At 46.8% G+C, this 20,414-nt stretch overlaps 1 protein-coding gene across 1 annotated transcript; it reads left to right on the plus strand.

The window, feature by feature from the left end:
• Nucleotides 1-866: 866 nt before the first annotated feature.
• Nucleotides 867-15,122, plus strand: LOC129383267 (uncharacterized). The gene is made up of 6 exons (XM_055067649.2): nt 867-1,079; nt 3,889-3,995; nt 8,675-8,810; nt 10,806-10,982; nt 11,401-11,526; nt 14,861-15,122. Exons 1-6 carry the CDS (start codon nt 870-872, stop codon nt 15,101-15,103), a joined length of 999 nt encoding a protein of 332 aa, XP_054923624.1. The 5' UTR covers nt 867-869; the 3' UTR covers nt 15,104-15,122.
• Nucleotides 15,123-20,414: the final 5,292 nt, after the last annotated feature.

Below are 20,414 nucleotides of genomic sequence, written 5' to 3' on the forward strand. Positions count from 1 at the left end.
AAGGTTGCGAAAAAAAAAAACAAAAAACATACATAGCCCAAAGTGGAAGGTATGTGAATGTAAGGCTGAAGCCAGCACAAGCGGTCGCTCGCTTACAGAGAAACAAGCAGGCTCATTTTGCGGTTCACTAGCGGGAACGCAGGGGCACTTCCAGATTTCGAAGGCGCTTAGTGTAGGCTGTAGTGTAGTGTAGTGTAGTGTAGGGTAGTGTAGTGTAGTTTAGTGTAGTGTAGTGTAGTGTAGGCTTAGTGTAGGCTGTAGGGCTTTCGCGGCGCAGAGTACATGTTGCGCGCGAAATGATTGAGGCTTTTCATATCGGAACGAAAGGGAAGGTTTCCCGAATCAGCCGTCAATGCGACTATGGGATAAATAACTTGACTTTTGTGGTCAGCACGAGCTGCAGGCCACGGTGTGCTTTCAAGTTTCAAAATGTTTGCAATTTCTGTCACGTGTTTGAACTAGGTGCTGCTAGTTTTAGTTGTACGTGTGCCTCCTAATGAAAGTCAGTGGAGAGTCAGCGCTCATACCTTGCACACTTTCCTTGTCCTTCGTCCCACTACGAGCGCTGAGATCGTTAGCAAATGCTTGATTTGAAAACCAAGCGAATAGCATAAAAAAGAGAGACGGAAAGATTATAAAAATGCAGTGGAGACGTTACGATATACAAACGATTTCGAGAAAAAAAATATCCGGAAGGCCTGATATCAAAAATCATAAACTTTTTGAGTTGGTGCACTTTTTCGTTCTTACAATCGGCATGACACACTAATATTAGACAGCATTTTTATCCCTCTTTTTAACCGATCTCCCTAGTTTCTGCGGAAACACCTTATCGCGGAATTTCTTTTATATCTTTTGATATTCGCCTCATGACCCAAGCCGAACCCATGACCTGCGCGTTGTGTCTTTGCTCCTACTTCGCCAGGTATCGCTTCAAGCTGCGCGTAGACCTCGCGGTGACCAACCCAGTACCATTGGAAGAGGTTTGGAGGCGGGGCATCAATGACTTCGGCATCATCGACATGCCGGCATTTGGCGTCCAGTACAACGACATTCAGGAGACCTTCGCCACGCTCAAGGTGATGTCGCGGTACCCGCAAAAGATAGAAATCAAAATTCTTGGGCTTCACGTGCCAAAAACGTGTTTCGAGTATGAGGCACGCCGTGGCGGAGGACTGCAGATTAAATTTGACCACCTGGGGTTCTAAAACGTGCACCCAACGCACGGTTTTTTTTTTTCTTGCGGTGATAATACCTACGTCATATAGAATTCGCTGAAATACTTTTCTTACGAACAGTTATAGCGCAAGAGGGTGTTGTGTGAGTACGGGCTCTCACTGACAGCGTTCCTTCCTTTTGGACATGTTTTAACGCGCTGTTGTAACGCGATAGCGTCAAGGGCCCCATGTCGCCAAAAGAAATCTAATGTTGGCGTCGGGCGTCGTTCGGCAAAAAAATCATGCCGAACCCCAACCACGCAGGCCGTCCGAGTGGCGCAGAGGCGTTACCGAACTAACTTAATTCCTGAAAGCAAAGTACGTCAGAAAAATGGTACAGTATGACATAAACACAGCCTGCAGTCATGATAGAGTCGGAATTTAATTGGAACATATACCAGAAAACACAATTCTGTTACGCGGAAACTCGAACACAAACCCATTTTCCGAGCGGTGCGGCCCACTCGGTTCCTTGCAACAACACCATCGCGCTCAGCTCCGCGCACGGAAGCGTGAAGCGTGACAAGCAGTCAGGGATCTTCGAAATCTATCGGCGTTCCACTCTTAAAAGCGAAGCTGACCCGTCCTCCATATATATATATATATATATATATATATATATTTGCTGTCTAGTCCAAAGCATACACTCAGTCTCTTGATAAGAGTAGTTCACACTATTTTTTCTTGGTAACAGCGTGTTTTTTCAAACTTGAGAAGAGGTTCTTTAGGGCTCACCTCAGCCAACTTCAGCGCATGCAGAATCAGGCGATTCGCCTCGTGACTTTCAGCCATTTCCTATCGAATTCAACGCCACTTTATTGCAGTTTAAACATTCATCCTCTTCATCAGCTCTTTCAGTTAAAGTTAACAATCGTGATCTATAAGTTATTTCGTAATATTGCACACATAGATGGCTTTGTTCTTGCAACTTTTGTGAATACTAACACTACTAGGTTCTCTGAACTCGATAATCGTCTTTTGCCTAAAGTGCGCACAATCTATGGTAAGTTCACTACCACATTTGCGGGAATAAAACTATGGCATTCTATTCCACATACCATTAAATCCTCCCCCACAGAGCATATATTCAAGAATCAGGTTAAGAAATACTTTATGCAGCAACTCTCTTCATCCTAACCACTGACTTTTGTGAATGTAATCATAATTGACTTAGCTGTTATACTACATGTTATATTACTCATATTTTTATTGTATTGTACATTTGATTTGCTTGTTCACTACAGAAGTCTTCTTCGCAATTTTTCGTCTTACTAAACAGTTTTGAATTCTTCTTTTTTCGCGCTGTTTCTTATTTAGTCTGTAATGCCACCGCAACCAATGCTTGATCTGCATTGTCTTTTTTTATTATTTTTTCATGTGTGGGAGTCCGTCCCCCTGACAGTTTGTAACTTTGGGACTCTCTGTGTAGTGCTCATTTTGCATACAATTCTTGTAAATCTGACATCGTTGATGAATAAACTTGAAACTTGGAATTGTCAGAAGCAGACCAGGGACCGTATTCACAAAATGCTCTTTCACTACAATCACTCATGAGAAAAAATAAATAAAATAAATGTTGGGGTTTAACGTGTCGAAAGCGCAACGTGATTGCGCGGCACGTCGTATGCTGAGTGACTGCGTAATAATTTTGGCCATTCGGGGTTCATTAACGTGCACCTACATCGAAGTACGCGAGCGTTCCTATATTCAGTCCCTATGGAAATGCGGCCTTCGCTACCTGGAGCTCAGCAACGCCACGTCATAGTCGCTAAGCTGTTGCGACGGGTATCTCGTAAGAGAAAAACGTGAGCCAATCCTGACGGCACACATATCCTTAGCAAAACCAACCGACCAACGGTAAAGCGTGATTTCAAATGAAAAACTTTGAGAATTCGGCGCAAATAGTTCGAAAACGTTCTAATTTACATGGGCTGTTTGAAACTATGAACATTACGTAAAAACACAGAAGTACCTGCAGACTTTCCGGAGACTGCCTGAGTAAATTTTTGTTCAAAAACGTACTTCGTGGTTCTTTCTTTTTTTTTAAACACAACGTCTTCTTTACCGAGTTACCCACACTTTGCAGTATTGGATATTTGAGTTTCTAGACTCTTTCTTGGGCCGATGCTGAAGATTGTGCAGCCTAAAGGTGTCGACCTAATTCCGACGGTATTACACTCTAAAAATGTGGGTCGTTTCGGTGTGTATTCGCAGTATAAGAAATGTGGCCCATTCCTAAGTTAGTGCAGTTTTTTAAGCAGTCTGACGCTCCTCCTACGGTTCTCACGCGAATAGGTGACGCGTTAGAGTGCCGTGCGCAGTCAGCCCGCATTATTCTCACCCTAACCTGCTCAGGAAGACGTTGTCTTTGATCGACGTCGACTAAAGGTTCACTCGCCTTCCTAATTTCCTTTTTTGTCGCTCTTCCGTGGCTTTGTAAGCGTGCGCCATCAAACGGAAAGAATAACTATAGAAAGAAAGTCCTGAGGCAAGACGCAGAGAAAGGAACGAAGATGGGTTCTTCAACAGGAATGGGTGCCAGCACTCTGCCTGTTCCTTTCTCTGTGTCTTGCCTCACGGTTTTTTCTAGTGATTCGTTCCGTTTTCTGGCGTTCACTTACAGAGTGCCATGTACCAACTGCCCAACAAGCCACCCTTATGTTTTCTGAAGGAGCTGAAGGCCGTTGCTGAAAGGAAAGCTGACGCCGTCAGACCACCCTACATCGTCCTCGGCGCTGTACCAATGGCCAGCGCCGCAGACTACGCATCTAAAATGAGGTGAGTACATATATCAGTGTTCTTGATGTAGCTATTAGGTCTTACTTAGTGCACGGTTGATATAATATGGATCGAAAAAAACAAAACAAAAAAGAACGAGGGCCCAAGTACGTCCCGTCGATGCGCGTTCTTTTTGTCCTCGTTTTTGTCGTGCCATAATATTTCTACGCTAGAAAAAAAATCATGGCAATGAAATTTAGAGCTTGTTTTTTGTGAAACCGGTTTCAAGCGTACAACAAACGAACAAAAATTCAGGCACACCACATCTATGAGTATCCAAGTATGAGAGTAGCCACAGCACGTCATGTATGACGCGGGTGCTGCAGCCGGACTCCTGCCTCCCGCTTCGGATGGACGGATGGATGCTATGAACGTCCCCTTTGAAATGGGGCTGTGGGCTTCACCTCGAAGCTCTTTTTCTTATTTTGCCTAATGTCTTACCTATCTTATTTATTTCTTTTTATAGACAAAAACTTCCTCAGCTTCATACTTTCTGAACCATTACGGGAACATTGTTTTTTGTACGCCTCTGTTGTTTGTGGCCTCTCTAACTTTCTGCCACCAACCCACCGATCGCCTTTTATTAATCTGTACTGCGGGCATGTTCACTTTCCTCTTGCTATCTCTGAAACCAAGGGCTACAAGAAAGCCAGCGGCGCCTAAACCGAAAGTCGGATAAAGGCTGAAACTCATCATCATCATCATCATAATCATCATCATCATGTTTTATGTCCACTGCAGGACGAGGGCCTCTCCCTGCGATCTCGGATTACCTCTTTATTATTAATACCTGAACTGGGAAAGGAGCGTGGGAGGAACCCTCAGTCATGTGTCCCTAACATGATTCCGGCGATGTTTCGAGCCCGTTGTATCATAGCTCGGAGGAGATCGGGAAGTCCGCCGCGGAGGGCATCGTCCCACAGCATTTTGTTGCATGAGGGCTAAAGGAGAGTTTTCGAGGGAGGAAAGAGGTTAGTAGTGCACTCAATCGTGACGTGGAAGATTGTGGGCGAGCCGCCACAGCCAGGGCAACGGTCTGCATAACAGTGCGGATAGAATTTATTGAGAGAGACGCGATTTGTAAAAGCTGCGCTTTGTAACTGGCGTTATGCCACCGCTTCTTCTCGCGAGAAGGACAGCGGTGGTGCGGCACCGGTGCGACGAATGTGTGTGTAATGACGGATGATGTCTTTGTAACGGAGCAAGGAACCGCCGTGCTTGCTTAGTGGCTATGGTGTCGGGCTGCTAAGCATGAGGTCGCGGGATCAAATTCCGGCCACGGCGGCCGCATATCGGTGGGGGCGAAATGCGAGAACACCAGTGTACTTAGATTTAGGTGCACGTTAAAGAACCCCAGGTGGCCCAAATTTCTGGAGTCCCCCACTACTGTGTGCCTCATTATCAGAAAGTGGTTTTGGCACGTAAAACGCTATAATCTAATCTAATCTAATCTAACGGTGCACGGGATCCCCCTCCCTCGATCTAGTCGCCTCACCACGCCGAGCCGCCAGGAGGCAAATTTCTCGGGCAACAGGATGGGCGCACTCTTTACCTGGCAGCGAGGTATGACCAGGGGTCCAGAGTAAGCTGCGGTTGGTGCATTTTGCGGGATCTGTTTGAGAATTTGGTGTGCCGCTCTCGGGAATGCCATGTCCCGATAGGAACGCCCGGCATGCCTGTTGCGAGTCCGTCAATATATAGACTTCCTCAGGAACACGGATGGCGCATCGAGTCGCAAGAGCAAGGCCGAGAATTTCTCCGTAAGCGGCATTTGTTCCGCGCATTGCAGCAGAGTCCCTCGGGAATTAGGTGCCATACAAAACTACCGAGGTGTAGCCCTCTTGAGTGTGTGACGTGTCCCCGTGTATAAAGTATGTGTTGCCGGGATGTTCGCAAGCACGCGGCCAAGGTGTCGTACACGGGCTTTGCGCCGTCCTTTGTCATTCTCGTGGTGCGTATTACGTGGCAGTGGATGAATACTTAGTGCTTGGCGTATCGCGGGCGACAAGGCCGTTGGACGGGTTTCAGTATCAAGGGGTGGGACAGAGTATCCTAGCCGTGTGAGAAGGTGCTGGCCAGTAGGGGTGATTAGGAGCCGCTGGCTGACCCAATGTGCCGCTAGCAGTTCGCCTAGTGTGTTATGTGTACCCGAGTTAAGGAGACGGCGTGTGGAATTTACCATGAATTTGGCCCACGGCCTCGTTCGGCAGGCCATGGGCCAGCTTCGTCCCAGTGTGAATCATTGCGTCTATGCGAAGTTGTTGCGCTTGGGTCAACCGGGGAAAGAGGAGATGGTATGTATCGGGTAGATATCTTCACGTTCTAAGAAAACATGTTCTATCGTTTGCATAGCTTTACCGCAGAAAGCGAAAGCGTCTTCTACCTTGGCGCACGTCGCTTCATAATTACGCGTTCTAAGGCAACCTGATTTCGCTTCAAAAGTCTTCCGTTTTAGTTATCATAAATAGTTTCTTTCCGGATTTAATTTTTACCACTTTATTTGTTACTCATAGCCGGAGTTTTTTTTTTCTATTGCCGCCACCAAGGAGCTTGTCTCAGCCTCTCTGACTTTGCGTTCAACGTTCTTTGTTGCCATGTTGCTTACTATACCGGTCGTATATAGTTTTACTGGTAAGCTTTATAGTTTATTTGTTCCCCTGCGAGTCAATGTTTTTCTGGCGCAAACCAGACCTCTACATGTTACAGACAAAGAAGTGAACCATTGCGATTACAATATAATTTGCTCAAAACTATAATTCATTATAGCTACTAATTATTCCGCCGCGAATGTAACTGAGGAATTACTCAAACGTAATCAATTATTTTTTACGGTACTTTCCTCTGAACCTTTATTAACATTGAATAGATACCGTAAAGAGAGAGAAAGAGCTGTCCTGGAGCATGCAGTGTGTCTTCTGCAGCCCTGCACAAGTTGCTGATCTTCAATAACTATTGCTCTTCAAAGAATTCGCCGGCCATGTTCCCTCGTTTTTCTGGTCAAGACATCGGCAGTGACCACGAAAACTTGCTCGATGTGCGCGCTTGGGCGTAGGGCGTGCACGTATACACGATAATTTGACAACAGAAAATATGAAACCTTCCTGTCGGATATTTCTGTGCATGCAAGGCTGTCAGAATGATTACATAGTTTTCAACTACGTCTTTTGTCCTCGCACGTCTATAGTTAGTGCTCCGTTTTCGTCCTCTCTGTATAAATTTTTGTAAGGCTCTAATGGTAAGCGCGACCAGCGCGACAAGAAAACACCCTTAAAGGTTTAAACAGTTTTGCAATGTGCAAATCATTTCTTGGTGCTCGGGAGGTGGATAGATACACTCTTAAACAAAGTTACAGCCTTTGGGTCGTAACTTGCCACACAACGATAATCGTCATCTGTCTTGTCCGCATTTACTTTCTTTAACGCTGCGAGCCCGGTACTTGCAAGTCACGAACGGCATGCTCGTTATCAGCGTGACAGAGCATTCTCGACAGGAAAGTAGCGAGCGCAGCGTTTTCAACGAAGGAGACGCAAGCAAGGCAGATGGCGATTATCGTTGTGTGGCAAATATACACCCCAAAGGGTGCAACTGTATTAGGAGTGCGGGAGGGGGATAGATAGTTCATGGCGTCATGATACGGCTAACTCTGCTAGTAACACCTGAGTAACGTCAGAAGGAAGACGAGCGGTTCCCTTGTTTCTTATTTATTTTTCATTGAGGCGCGTTATTGCACCCAGCTTTATTGACACAAAAAGATGGTTCTATCCCGAAGGTGATGCAATGCCGCGCAGCGTCTGCATAGCGTTAGCTGCTACGAAGAATGAGGAATGTGGTCCGATCGCGAAGGAAGTGCAGTCTAACGCGGTGTCTGAAAGCGCTAGCTGCCACGAGATAAGAATGCAGAACACTTTGCTCGTGGCGCTGGTGCCGCACGTCTGGAAGAGGCGGTTGGCTCTGGCACGAGATGAACGTGTACGCGATCGTGGCCTAAATAATTTCTGCTTCGGTGTGTTATTCAGTTTTGCTGCCAATAAAAGAAGTCCTCGCCTTGAGGTTAAAGCGTTGGGCAGGAAGACAGGTGATTTCACCATCGGATCACGATTTTTTTTTTCTTTTTTGCTGAAGCCCGGACGAAACAAGGCGAGACGAGAACTTACCCGCCGCAATGTGCCTGGAATCAGCCAAAGAAGGCTTCACATTAAGTTTATATTGTGGAGATAAAAAACCCCCCAAAATGCTTACGAAGTTATGAGGAACGTTGTATTGAAGGGGCCCGGAAATGTTTTTTTTTTACCACCTAATCCGAAGCATGGCTCAGGGGAGTTTCTCTTGCGGTCGCCGCGGCCGATTTTACTCTATGTTAAAGAACATTCTTATCGTTAATATGCTTACCGGCTTTTGTTGTCATATGAACCACTGATTACCGCGCAGGCTTCCAGGCTAAAAACGACAGTTGGTAAATATTCCTTATGCAAAAATATCGTACGTGTTGTCCACTTCTCTTCTCTTGTGTCCTGTCTGCACGCCTCAACCATTTTTTTTGCTCCCAGTCTAGCTATTAACAGTCCGCGACTCTGCAAAACACAAACACGTCGTTCGAATCCGGTATATTCGCGCGTTAGGCTTAGCACCTTCTCTCTCGCCTCGTCTTTAGCGCTACAATGTCGCCTTCTTCCTTGCAGGAACTTGTTCACTCCGACGATGTTTATCTCGCAAGGGCACTACGCTTTCGCCGACAGCCACGTGACCTTCTGCCGCGTCACGCCACCCACATTACTGCGAAAGGGCACCGCGTGGCGGGACTACCCTTACGACCTCGTGAGTGCGCAGGACGGCCTTCGCCATCGTCATCACCGTCATAATAGTCATCGTCAGCATCATCAACAACGCCACCAACTGACGCGACTGACTTTTTACAAAAACTGGATTCGGGAGAACGTTGTTTACTTATTCAGAATACATTGCAAGCCTGGTATAGGGTTGCTTTAGTGCATATAACATCCGGGGAGCAGGTAAGAGCAATTAAAAAGTATATAAAAAGAGAAAGAAAGAAGTTCGTAGCTGCTGTCATTAGGTGAGAAAAAACAAAGCTTAGAAAGAACCAAACAAGTATAACGCAGTAGCAGATTGAGTAATACTAGAAAAAAAAAAATCATGTATACAGTGTTAACAAAAATGACATGTACAATATCGCGAGAAGCGTCGTAATTTGACATATATGCGAGTCAGTATGACTATTCCAAAGCGGTATGACACGGGGCAGCGCTGATTGGCCCGTAGAAAGCTTCTACGGTCTGCGAAGGCAACGGGCTTATTTGTCCGTTTGTAAACAGGCGCACTATATTGACTTTGCTGCCGTTTTTCTCGACCCTCCGCACAAGACGGATAGGAAAGGCAGTGCGTCAGTAAGCGATTTACTAAAAAGGTAACACTTAAGCCTAATTTGATGAATGCGAAAGAGAGGAGGGGGGGGGGGGGGGACTGCACAAAGTCTGATTTGCCTCCATCCTCTCCGACCCTCTCGTTTGAAGCGAACATTTCTCTGTTGCGCACGTCTGGTGGATTTACATGGTGTTGCGATGGCGGAGGTTGCTGTTGGACTCGGGAGAAGAGTGGTTATGCGCCGAGTTACATATTTATATACCCTTCAGGAAAGTTTCGCGATAAGTCTTGAGTATCAGTTTGTCAGATGATAGTTGCCTATTGCGGGCAGCAGATGTGGGTCTCATGATCTCGCGTGTCGCGGCGAGGGGACGTTAATTGCGCAGGCCGATCAAGAGTGTGCACGCCTTCTATCGACGCGTCGCGTGTGCCTGGTTCTTCGTGACATATTCGTGGACACTGTCGCCAGGCCGTCTTATCAAGTTTCGGGGCATTAACGGCGGTCCTAGTACCATACTGTTTATAGGAGATTAAGGCTTGCGTTGGGGATATAGTTGGAATATCATACTTATATTGATAAAGCACCGCTGTAAAGTTGAAACATACACAGGGACGAAAACAGCTCACACGAAGCACATCCGTCAACTGTTTATTAAAACAAACAGGGGTTATACATTGTGGCCAACAACGGTATGCGCAAAGAGTAATGCGCAAACTGAGCTTCGCAGGTGCGTCTTATCTATTAGTGTCCTATCTATGTTATTGATTAAGCGATATTCTTAGTTGTGCGCACCCTCCGGATTTCTGCTCTTGTTTCCCAGGAAAGACAACTGCCTGACTGTGAGTGCGACCGACGGTGAACTTACGCATAGTGCCGTATTTATATACATGTAGCACAGTTTCAGGAAAATACGGCAAATGCGTAAGTTCACCGCCGATCGTGCTCACAGTCAGGCAGTTGTCTTCTTTTTTGGGCAAACAGAGGAAAAATCCGGAGGGTGCACCCTTTTCTCCTCCCGCCACCCTCTCTCTCCCTGTGGAAGCTGTGGCAGAGGAGCATGACAGTCGCTTTTGCCCCCTGCGCTAGCACCGTCGAAGACAACAGCCAAACGACGAATCGATTTGCATGCATAGGCACTTGTGCTACCGATAGCTATGTGCTGGTCAATGGCTCCGGTCTCCAACAAATTATGCCTAAGTAAACAAAGTATGCCTGAATATTCTTACTGTAAGAAATAAACGCCTTCGAGCCCATAATTACTTTAACAACGCGAATAGCTTCCACGGGAAGCGTTGGGCTATCGACGATCATCGTCGATGGTTTCGGCAGTGTAGTTTTCTTTTTTTCGATATCCCTACCAATGCTGAGCGGTAAAGCGGAAGCACCTTGGCTGAACTATTATGTCTTTCGTCTTCTATCTGTTCTCCCAGACCGAGGCAGTCGCAGCTCTGCAGAAGATCAAGGACGATGGCGGATCGGCCAAGTTGCTTGTCTCCGTCGGCATGAAAAGCCGTCTTACGTATGTGGCGAAGGACATTGTGCCGAGCATGTATACGGCACCCTGCATTCACGACGTCAACGTACGAGGGTTCAATAGCTATGTCGAGGTACGCACTGACTTGATGTTTCTTTATTTTTTTTGTAGGAGCATGATATTTTATTTTCATTCACTTAATTCACACACGCACACACACATGCACACACACACACACACACACACACACACACACACACACACACACACACACACACACACACGCACACGCACGCACACACGCACGCACGCACGCACACGCACGCACGCACGCACGCACACACACACACACGCACGCACGCACGCACGCACACGTATATATATATAGTCGCACACAGACGAATAACTATCAGGAAGAAGGTATCATTTGTAAGCACTAGGTGACTTCATACTTGTATGTGTATCACATGTGTCCGCGTTTGATGCTCTAACAGGTGCTCGTTGTTGGGCGGCAAAAAAATTTCTCACTTGCGTCTGTGCTTCTTTCATAGATTTGCACGGACAGTTATTGGCGCTCCCGGCTGGAATATAATGATCTTTTCACGGCCATGTACGCCGCGGATCCCTCCGACAGCAGACGGTTCGTCTACGACGACGAGTACAGCCTCTGCCAGAAGGTGCGTACCATTAAAGTTGTGCCAGTAGTGCGTTCGCCTGAGCCTGTTGTTGATGCGAAAGCGTCAAATGGCCCGTCGAGTGCCGACTCGACGGGCCAAAAAAAGCCGACGTCTGTCGTCTGGACAGGCGAAACGGCGCCTCGATTCCCATTGGCTGCCAGGCCACGTCACGTGCGCGCTTCGACGGAGCCGAACGGTCGAAACGGAACGCCTCTTGTGGTGACAGCGCGCCAGGTGTTGCGTGATGGGAGAGGGTATCGCCGCGACGCCACGTCACCCTCGCTCTTGGAAGCCTCTGTGTTATCCGCGCGTTCCTTCTCCGCGCGAGCTCTCGCCTTCGTTCTAACTGGGCCTCGGTAAGGCCAAATCGAAATGCGCCAAACGTCTCAACGCGCTCGCTTGCCCGCGAGTAGTTCGTAACTCGAGAAGACCGCTCAGCGGCGTTCAGTTGGGAATTAACACTTTCGCATTCACAACTCGTGAGAAGCGCTTAGGAGTCCTGGGATTTTTATTTTGTTCTACCTGTTGGACGAGCAAAGAACCAATTTTCTAGAAGACGGCGTGAAGTCGAGACGGGGAGGCAGATAACGTTCGTGCGTCGTGACCTGCGAAAACAAGCACGCATCTGCTTTTCGGTGAGGGTTTCTTGCGGAAGGGAACATATCCGAGCTCCTTAATTGGCAGGAAAGGAATGTGCTAAAACTAAAATTTCGCAACTAAAAATTCGCAAATGGCTATAAAAGATGAAGACGGCAGCATCCTCGAACAAGACCACGCCCTGCGGTACATGTTTGGCGTACAACGCTTTTACAGAAAAAAAAAAATCACTGGGAAATGTCCCTAATAACATGGCCGCAGTACCCAACGAAATCTCGACACAGCTAATCAAACTGCTGGGTCGAAAGAGCAAGGAACTGCTGACTAATGCCCTAGAGCTAGTGAATGAAACGAAGAAAAGTACGGGATGCATGTTATCTATAATGACAAATGTGATAAGGATGAATCGCGTACGTACAGGACAGATACACTAACATCAGTGATATATAGAATGGCAATGCAAGCCATAAAATTAGAGCTGTGGAAGCTGGTGTAGAAAAAAAGACGATGTACTGGGGGAACTACCGAAGGGATTTAAACGAGGCAATCGCTTAGAGGATAATATCTTTGTACTAATGGAGTGCATAGAAATTTCAATAGCTCATAATAGGCCTTTATGGATAGCACATCTAGATGTTAAGCGAGCCTACTTAAGACATGAGCAGGGCATTGTGATGGGACATTCTCAAGTACGAAGCATGACGATTTCGTGGAGCCGTTGAGGGATGAACTGCAGCAGTGAGCGACGTTGGGCTAGGTGGTAGTGCATGCTTTCGAAGTGGGAAACAGCACGGCAAGACGAGGACTGGCTGAAACCGAGATACCGTAGGGAGTGTCTACCGTGCAGAAGTGTTGGGGTTCAAAGAAGATGGAAGGAATAACTAAAGAAGCCGGGAAAAGATTGATAGAACTGGAGTCACTGCAAGCGTAGGCAATGGCACAATAGAGTGGTAGCTGTTTTAAATGCAAGCGTAGGCAATGGCACAATAGAGTGGTAGCTGTTTTAAATGCAAGCGTAGGCAATGGCACAATAGAGTGGTAGCTGTTTTAAATGTGAAAGTTGAGACCGAGATCAGATGAGCAAAAGGTAAGATAGCGATAGATGTAGTAAAACCTGATTATATTAGTCAGGCTAGGTGACTATTTGTCCTCGCCCCGTGTGGAAAGGGACGCCAATCATGATCATCATCATCACCACCACTATCATCATCACCATGGAGTGAAAGACAAGATTCGAGTCGAGGATTGTTTGAGAATGCCGAAATTTAGTGAGTGCGCTCGTGTTTGAGTTTGCCGCCCTATGCAGTGCTGCCTAATGCCCGTCGCCTGCCTTGGGTGGCACTAAAATGGCCGCTGAGTAATTTGTGGCCATATTACACAGTATTGTGATTTGAATGTACGAAATTTGGAGAAGTCATATTCTGCTGAAAACACCTTCAGTTCCTGGCATTTCATAATAAACAAAGAAAAACTTCGATTTATTTTGAAAAATATCGCGCGAGATTTTAGAGCGAAACTTTGCAAGCACTCCCGTACCTACGTGTCCGTGGCTGCTGTCTTGGAAAATAGCTCAGACTTAAAAAAAAAGAAGAACAATTCAACTACATACCTGATTCTGAGATTGAAGATAATATGCCCCCTTATCACGTAGTCGCCCGATAAAGATAGGCAAGTAAAGTGTCAATATTTTTTGCAGTGAAAAAACTTGTGTATCGTGTGTTGCTTTATTGCGTAATTCCGCACGGAGCAGAGCCGTTGACCAGTACAACTGAAGCGGCAGTTTAGGTGCCTACGCTCATGAGCAGATTCGACATACATGCACTGTCTCCATCGGTGTGAGCGCCGGCGTGTCAGGTGATCATCGTCCTCCTCTCCCACAACCGCCACGAGGGGAGAGGGCTGAGGGAGAAGAGGAAGGCTGTCCCTTCCCGGGCGTTCCTTCATAACAACGAAACGTTCAGAAGACCCAATAAAACCCCTTAAACTTCGTAAAGTAGTGACACTCTCCTCCTCCGCCTTCACTCCTCCTCGTTTCTCCTCTCTTTCACGCTCCCTCCTCGACCGTGGTGCCGCGTACGCTGCTCGAGCGTAGCAACGGCGCCAACATGCGCTCCTCTCCACTCCGCAGACGCTTTTCGAGCAAAAATGGCGCTGATGCACGGCGCGAGGGCCCACGTGATGCTATTATGCCAATAGCGACGCGGCGTCGGCCTCGGCCAGAGCGCGTGAGGAGGAGGCGGCATTCTTCAAAGCGTGGCACTACTTTACGAAGTTTAAGGGGTTTTAAGACCCAAAGTTCTCGAGCGCCACTGTGGGCGTCTGAAAAAGCAATAACGCTTGGCGGTCGCCGACTAACGCGTCCTGCAACTCAGTTGTGCAAGATCATTCATTAAAAAAAAGGGAAAAAAGAGAAATAGAAATGTCTGTTCGCGAATTAATTAGGTCATGTTATGACAATGTGATGGTTCCGGCAGGTAGAGAAGGCAGCAATTAGAATAAAAGACGAATGTTGGACTTACAACTGAAGCTCATAGCGAACAAATTCTGTAGACCGGCACCACGCATGCGTTTTAAGAAAGAAAGAAGAAACAGATCTATGCGTTTCGTTTTTCTGACTGCTCGCGTCTCTACCTGCGGGAACCGTCACACTGTCATCATGTACCAGCCGGCTCAGAAAACCACCCTACTCAAGTTGCATTGAGTTCGACTCGGTGACATTTCTGTTCTCCGCTCACAGATGTGCTCGATTAAGGGCTCTCTCGGTCACCGCGTGCGGTTCGGCATCGCGGTCTACGACCTGGAGTACGAGGACTACCGGGACCAGTGCTCGTGGTTGAACAAGTTTGGGGCCTTCAGTCGGGTCAAGATGGTCCGCAAGATCGTCGACTACTTCAGAAACTTCGAGGACCACGATCTACGCGAATGTCCGCAGAATTTGTCATGCGACGCTTTTAAATACGTTCCTCCTCAAGCGGGATAAACAGAAAATTCTTCCAGCACATTGCGACTACCTGTGTTTAACTCGCTTAACGGGCCAAAACTGCATAGTGGGTAATGAGCAGAGGCCTAGATCCTTAGGGGCTAAAATTGTTCGTCTTAGGCGCTTGTAACATACACTTGAAGCCTTGTATGAGGCTTTCCAGGGGCCGAAATATAGGCACCATGAATCGTTCAGAAACGACGACTTGTTTTCTGTATTGAAGGTTCATTGCCAATTTTCGTGGTAAGAAACCTGAAGTAGCTTTCACTTGCGAGGTAATGACCTTATTGTGCAAGCCATCGACTCCCAGGACTCTTTTGGACGCAAGAGAGACCACTTTTTTGTCAACTCGCATAGTGGAACCAACATGTTTAATCCATCTGTTCTGACACAATGAGCATGCAGCGTGTATTTATTAGGCAAACTATCTGCTGAGAATGGCACCAAGTGGAGCGAGCACGAGAAACACAATATACGCCAGGAAAGCAGCTAAAAAACTGAGGACACAAGGTAAGATTCGTGCCTAATGAATTGAGGTCAAGCAATGTTCCCGCAAGAAAAGAAGCGCAGAATTATATACATTTAGAAATATTTTTATAACCTATCACATTAACACAAGGTTATCACGTTTAGATATTTAAGTTCTAGATTCTGCCGCTTCTTACTCACAGTAAGATTGTATGGGATGAAAACAAGCGTTCGGTAACAAAATAGGTGAATGAACCGTTTTTGTATTTCCATAATTCTGAGGTAATTGAATTCACTGAGATTTTTTTAGTGTTCTTCTTTGAGACTTCGTAAGTTTCTTTAACGAAAAAACAACAACCCTGTCTTTCTTGCTTATGCAGACGACAATGTTGCACAAACTTTTTCGACAGCTGCTACAATATACATGGGATGCATTAGGCTCATTGCATGGTGCGGTAGCTATGTCACTTTAGTAGTGTGTTCAATGGGGCTGGTTGGTTCATCTTTAGAATAAAAACAGGAACAGCGCAACACAGGACGTGCTAGTAAAGAGCACAGGACAGAGCGCTCACTAGCAACTAAATGGTTTATTTGCAGAAGTAGCATATAAAGACATCATTGAATGTGACATAAAGAAGTGAAAAAGAAGGATAAGAAGGATAAGCGTCAGCCACGGAGATAATCCAGTTCTTTTGCTTAGAGCATGAGGGACGCAAACTGACGCACACGTCGCCACTTTTGAATATGCAAAATGCCTCCAAGATTTCCCGCGCGCACTTTTCACTCTATCTGTGAAATATTTCGCACTCCCTAAAGACCGGGGTGCGACCACACGTGTTACAGTGGGCAGCCAGATGAGTGTATGGGTTTCCTTTTAGTGAAGCGGCATGCTCGCGCAGGCGATCATTAATGCACCTTCCCGTTTGCCCTATACAGCAACGCTTACAATCGAGCGGGATATGTACAGTCAATGAAGACGCGAGCACGATTTTTATAGCAGCTTATATATATATATATATATATATATATATATATATATATATATATATATATTTTTTTTTTCTAGCGCTACAATAAATGCTCTAATGCTCTTGTTTTCTTTATCTGCTACACGTTCCTCAACTTTCATTGTATTTCCGTTGTACTGTTTTCTGCGGCGTCACTCACTACCTAGTAGGGTATTATTGGTCTCGTCAAAGGGCTGTTGATTTCGCTTTTCACCCATAATATTTTGCGGAAAGATTTCTGGAGAATGAACTGAATTAAAATGCTGACATGTGAAACGCAGGGACTCGATAGCTGAGCTTTCAGGTGAGACAGGATTGACGCGCGGGGAAACTCGACGTCAGTCCACAGGAGAGCTGTCTTACAGAAAAAAAAAAAAAAAAAAGAAAATCTCTATAAACGTACGGATCAGAACAGCGTAAACGTTGTCGAGCTTGCGGGCTTTGTTTTGCGCAGAGAATGGCGTTGAGGGCACTATGTGCCAAAGTGTTTCTTAATCAAGCTAGATTCACTAGAATCAAGCTAGAATCAATCACGACCATAGCTTGAAAACAAAACCGCCATGCAGCTCCACAGCCACATAATGAAGCTTTTGTTTTTCAGTTGGGGTATGAACTGACGGCACGTAATGATGATGATAATAAAAAAAATTGATATTTCGCGTGAAAGGCGAGCCGCTGACTGCGCTAGCAAGTTTTGGCGTTGCGCTTGAATTTCTCGGGCGGTGTCCTACCCGTACGCGGTTCCGACTGAGGCGCAAGCGACATACGCGGGTTTGCCAAAATTTCTGACACCCTTAAAACCTGTAAGGGCTAAACCCCATGAGAGCGATTTTGCGCACGGCAGCGATGGGGCGATGGCTTCGAGCGGCAAAACGGGCCGTCGCTTGAACAGATCGTTCGGTTCTGTAAATCTAGAATTCGTCGCTCGTCGCCCGGAAGTGCTATGAGCGACTAGCCAATAGCGCGAAGCCGGAACTGGATGCACATCACTCAAATACTACAGATTGTCGCACGGAACGAGCAAACGATTGAATATTTATACGTGCAAGGATAAGAACCTACTACAAGACCTTCGGAAATATTTTACGCTGCTTTTTACGGTAAAATACATCAACTTAAATTACTGAAGCACGCGTCACGCTTGTTTCGACGCGTATATGCAGCCCTCGTACCGGTAACGCCGGGGATACGTCGCTCAAGATCGTCGCTCGCGCGGAGTACGATTTGTAGGCGACGATCGAACGCGACAGCCATCTCCATCGCAGCGCTTGTCGCCGTCGCGGGCAATATCGCTTATAAGGGATTTACTCTTAAAAGGCCGTGTAGGGCTGGCAACGACATCGCACATGGCTCACTACGCTGCCCGTAAAGAATCGCGCCAGTAGAATGACATCACTTTCAGGTTTGAGCACCGATATTGTTTTGCATGTTTAATACTTAGTAGTCTGAGCAGATTTAAGGTAGAAGGCGTGCGCGGTAAATGTTAGGTTTTATGTCGTTTGTTTGTGGGCTGCCATTGTCAATATATTGAGGAATAATTTAGTCAGGCGCGTAAGACCTGGCATGAGTAGCTTTAGAGATTGAATAGTGGAGTAATATAACCCGCATATACGGCATGTAAAAGCGTGTAGCGTACACATACAGAAATATATGCGGGGCCTCATGGCGACGCAGACTCCGATGCTGACGACTCCGGCGAAAATTAGGTTGGAGTGTCGTAAGATTGCCATCGCAATAATAATACCATGTGGTAGAGGGTATTGGGCGTAGAGCAGAAGGCGCATTTGTGGGTATAGCTCGTAGGATACATGGCGTGTAGCAGGGTGCCGTGCGGGAATGTGCCGGTCTGTAGTTTTCGGAAGATCGCCGCCTCTTCTCTTGTCATCTTGGGATGCGGGGGTGGATGGATCCTCCTACCCAGTCTGCAGTGGCTCAGGATATTGGCGTATCTTTTCGGGACGCTATCTTTCGGGACGCTATCTACCCGGTGGGATAGCCCGGAGAATGTGATCTCGGGCAGCGGCATTAGCCGCTACATTACCCGCCAGGGACTCGTGTCCCGGGGCCCAGACAATGTACAGTTATGGAAAATTGTCTCGTTTTTCGAGGATGCTCAGGGCTTGTTTGGAAATGCGGCCCTTTTGGTAATTTCTACATGCTGTTTGTGACTCGGTGATGATTGTGATTTGATCTTCCTCTCGCTGGCCCGTAGTGGCCGCCAGGGCTATCGCCGTTTCTTCCGCGCAGTCGATGTCTGGAGTGTTTACCGAGGCCGCTGCTACCTCTTGTCCTTGGCCGTTGATCACGCTGATAGCGTGGGCTGCTCTGTTCTTGTACTTTGCCGCGTCGGTGTATCGGACTTCTCCTTGTTTTGGTCCTTCGTAGATCTGACGTAGAGCTTTACACTCTCGCTCGCCTCCTTTCTCTGTGGTATTCAGGGTGCATGTTTCTCAGGATGCTGGCAACCGTGATGTTCTCCCTCAGGGTTAGAGGAACCCGCTGTTTTGTGGATTCATATGCGACTGGATAGCCCAGTATTATTAGCGTGTCCCTACCCGTGCTGGTGAGCTTGAGTCACTCTATCTGGCTCATCTTGCGGGTCTCTACTAGTTCCTCCCAAGTATTGTGGATGCCCAGGCTGAGTAGCTTTGAAATTCAGCTTTAAAACCGTTATCACCCCCCCCCCCCCCCCCGGTCTTCCTTGTTCTTTCACATGCTAATATACCATTAGCGTGCAGCAAATTGTTTTTTTTCTCATTCCCGGAATGCTTAATATCACAGAAAGCTTGATAAGCTGGCTAATTGGGGAGATTATATACATCGGCGCTCGCAAAATGATAATGCATTGAAAGTGTGTTCTCGTGGTTCTTTGTTTTTTTTTTCGGTTTTGCTTTCCTCGACTCACGGCTCGTACCCACTGCGGAGGATTGGCGAAAACTCAGGTGGTTAAAGCAAATGAACGCAGAAAATAAATTCTACTAGCAAATTTCCGAAGAAGGATAAATGCCATGCAAGAAAATAACTGTGGCAGAAAACTTTGCCAACTTCTTGGAAGCACAACCAACGTATCGGGTGGTTGTCATATCTCGTCGACAAAGAAATAAACTGGCAAAATAACTTCCTCTTTGTTTCTTTCCTACAATAACCCGCACTTCTCGGCCCATCTTGCATTGTGAGTGCGTGCCACGCGTAACGCTCATCATCACCATCATCATGATTATCGTGACCGACGTCATCATATTTGGAGCGCGCCGACCCCATTTTGCCCACGACCTCCAGCAGCAGCAGGAACGAGAAGACGGTAGTCAAGCGCAGGCAGCAATCAACGGAGAGTAAACTAACTCAACGTACGTCTTTTGTTTTATTTTTGTTCTAGCGCTTCTGTCACAAACTCTCGCTTTGAAACGTGCCACTCCTGCATAGCACATATCTATACTAAGTCGATGAGCGGTGTTTTAAATACTCATCGACCAAAAATACCTTTCAAATTTTGCTCGCAGCGGGTCCATCTCTAGTCTGGTAAAACCAAAAACCTTCTCAGTAACAACGTGGTGTGCCGGGAACGTCGGAGGTCATAACAAAATTAGACAAGCAAATATAGCAGATTTTTTTTTGCAGCCGAAGCTGACACTTTTGACACATCACCCGTAGCAACGGCCAGAGCACGTCAACCTAGCGAAGTTTGAGGGGCTTTATATCTATTTAGAGCAACCCAGCGCGCCTCCGTCTACCCTCCTCCGCGAGTTCTCGCCTCTTTTCTCCTTCCCCGCTTCGCTCAACGCCACTTAGACTTTCCTCTAGGTGGCATTGGTTTGCCGCACGCTCTAAATAGTGCG

This window comes from Dermacentor andersoni, chromosome 8, assembly GCF_023375885.2.
Source record: "Dermacentor andersoni chromosome 8, qqDerAnde1_hic_scaffold, whole genome shotgun sequence".
Taxonomy (NCBI): domain Eukaryota; kingdom Metazoa; phylum Arthropoda; class Arachnida; order Ixodida; family Ixodidae; genus Dermacentor; species Dermacentor andersoni.

Bases quoted from the DNA above. Each gene is read 5' to 3' on its own strand.
- LOC129383267 (XM_055067649.2), top strand. From the start codon at position 870: ATGACCCAAGCCGAACCCATGACCTGCGCGTTGTGTCTTTGCTCCTAC. The intron at 8,811-10,805 runs GTGAGTGCGCAG...CTGTTCTCCCAG, and splicing joins GGGACTACCCTTACGACCTC to ACCGAGGCAGTCGCAGCTCT. The intron at 11,527-14,860 runs GTGCGTACCATT...CTCCGCTCACAG, and splicing joins AGTACAGCCTCTGCCAGAAG to ATGTGCTCGATTAAGGGCTC.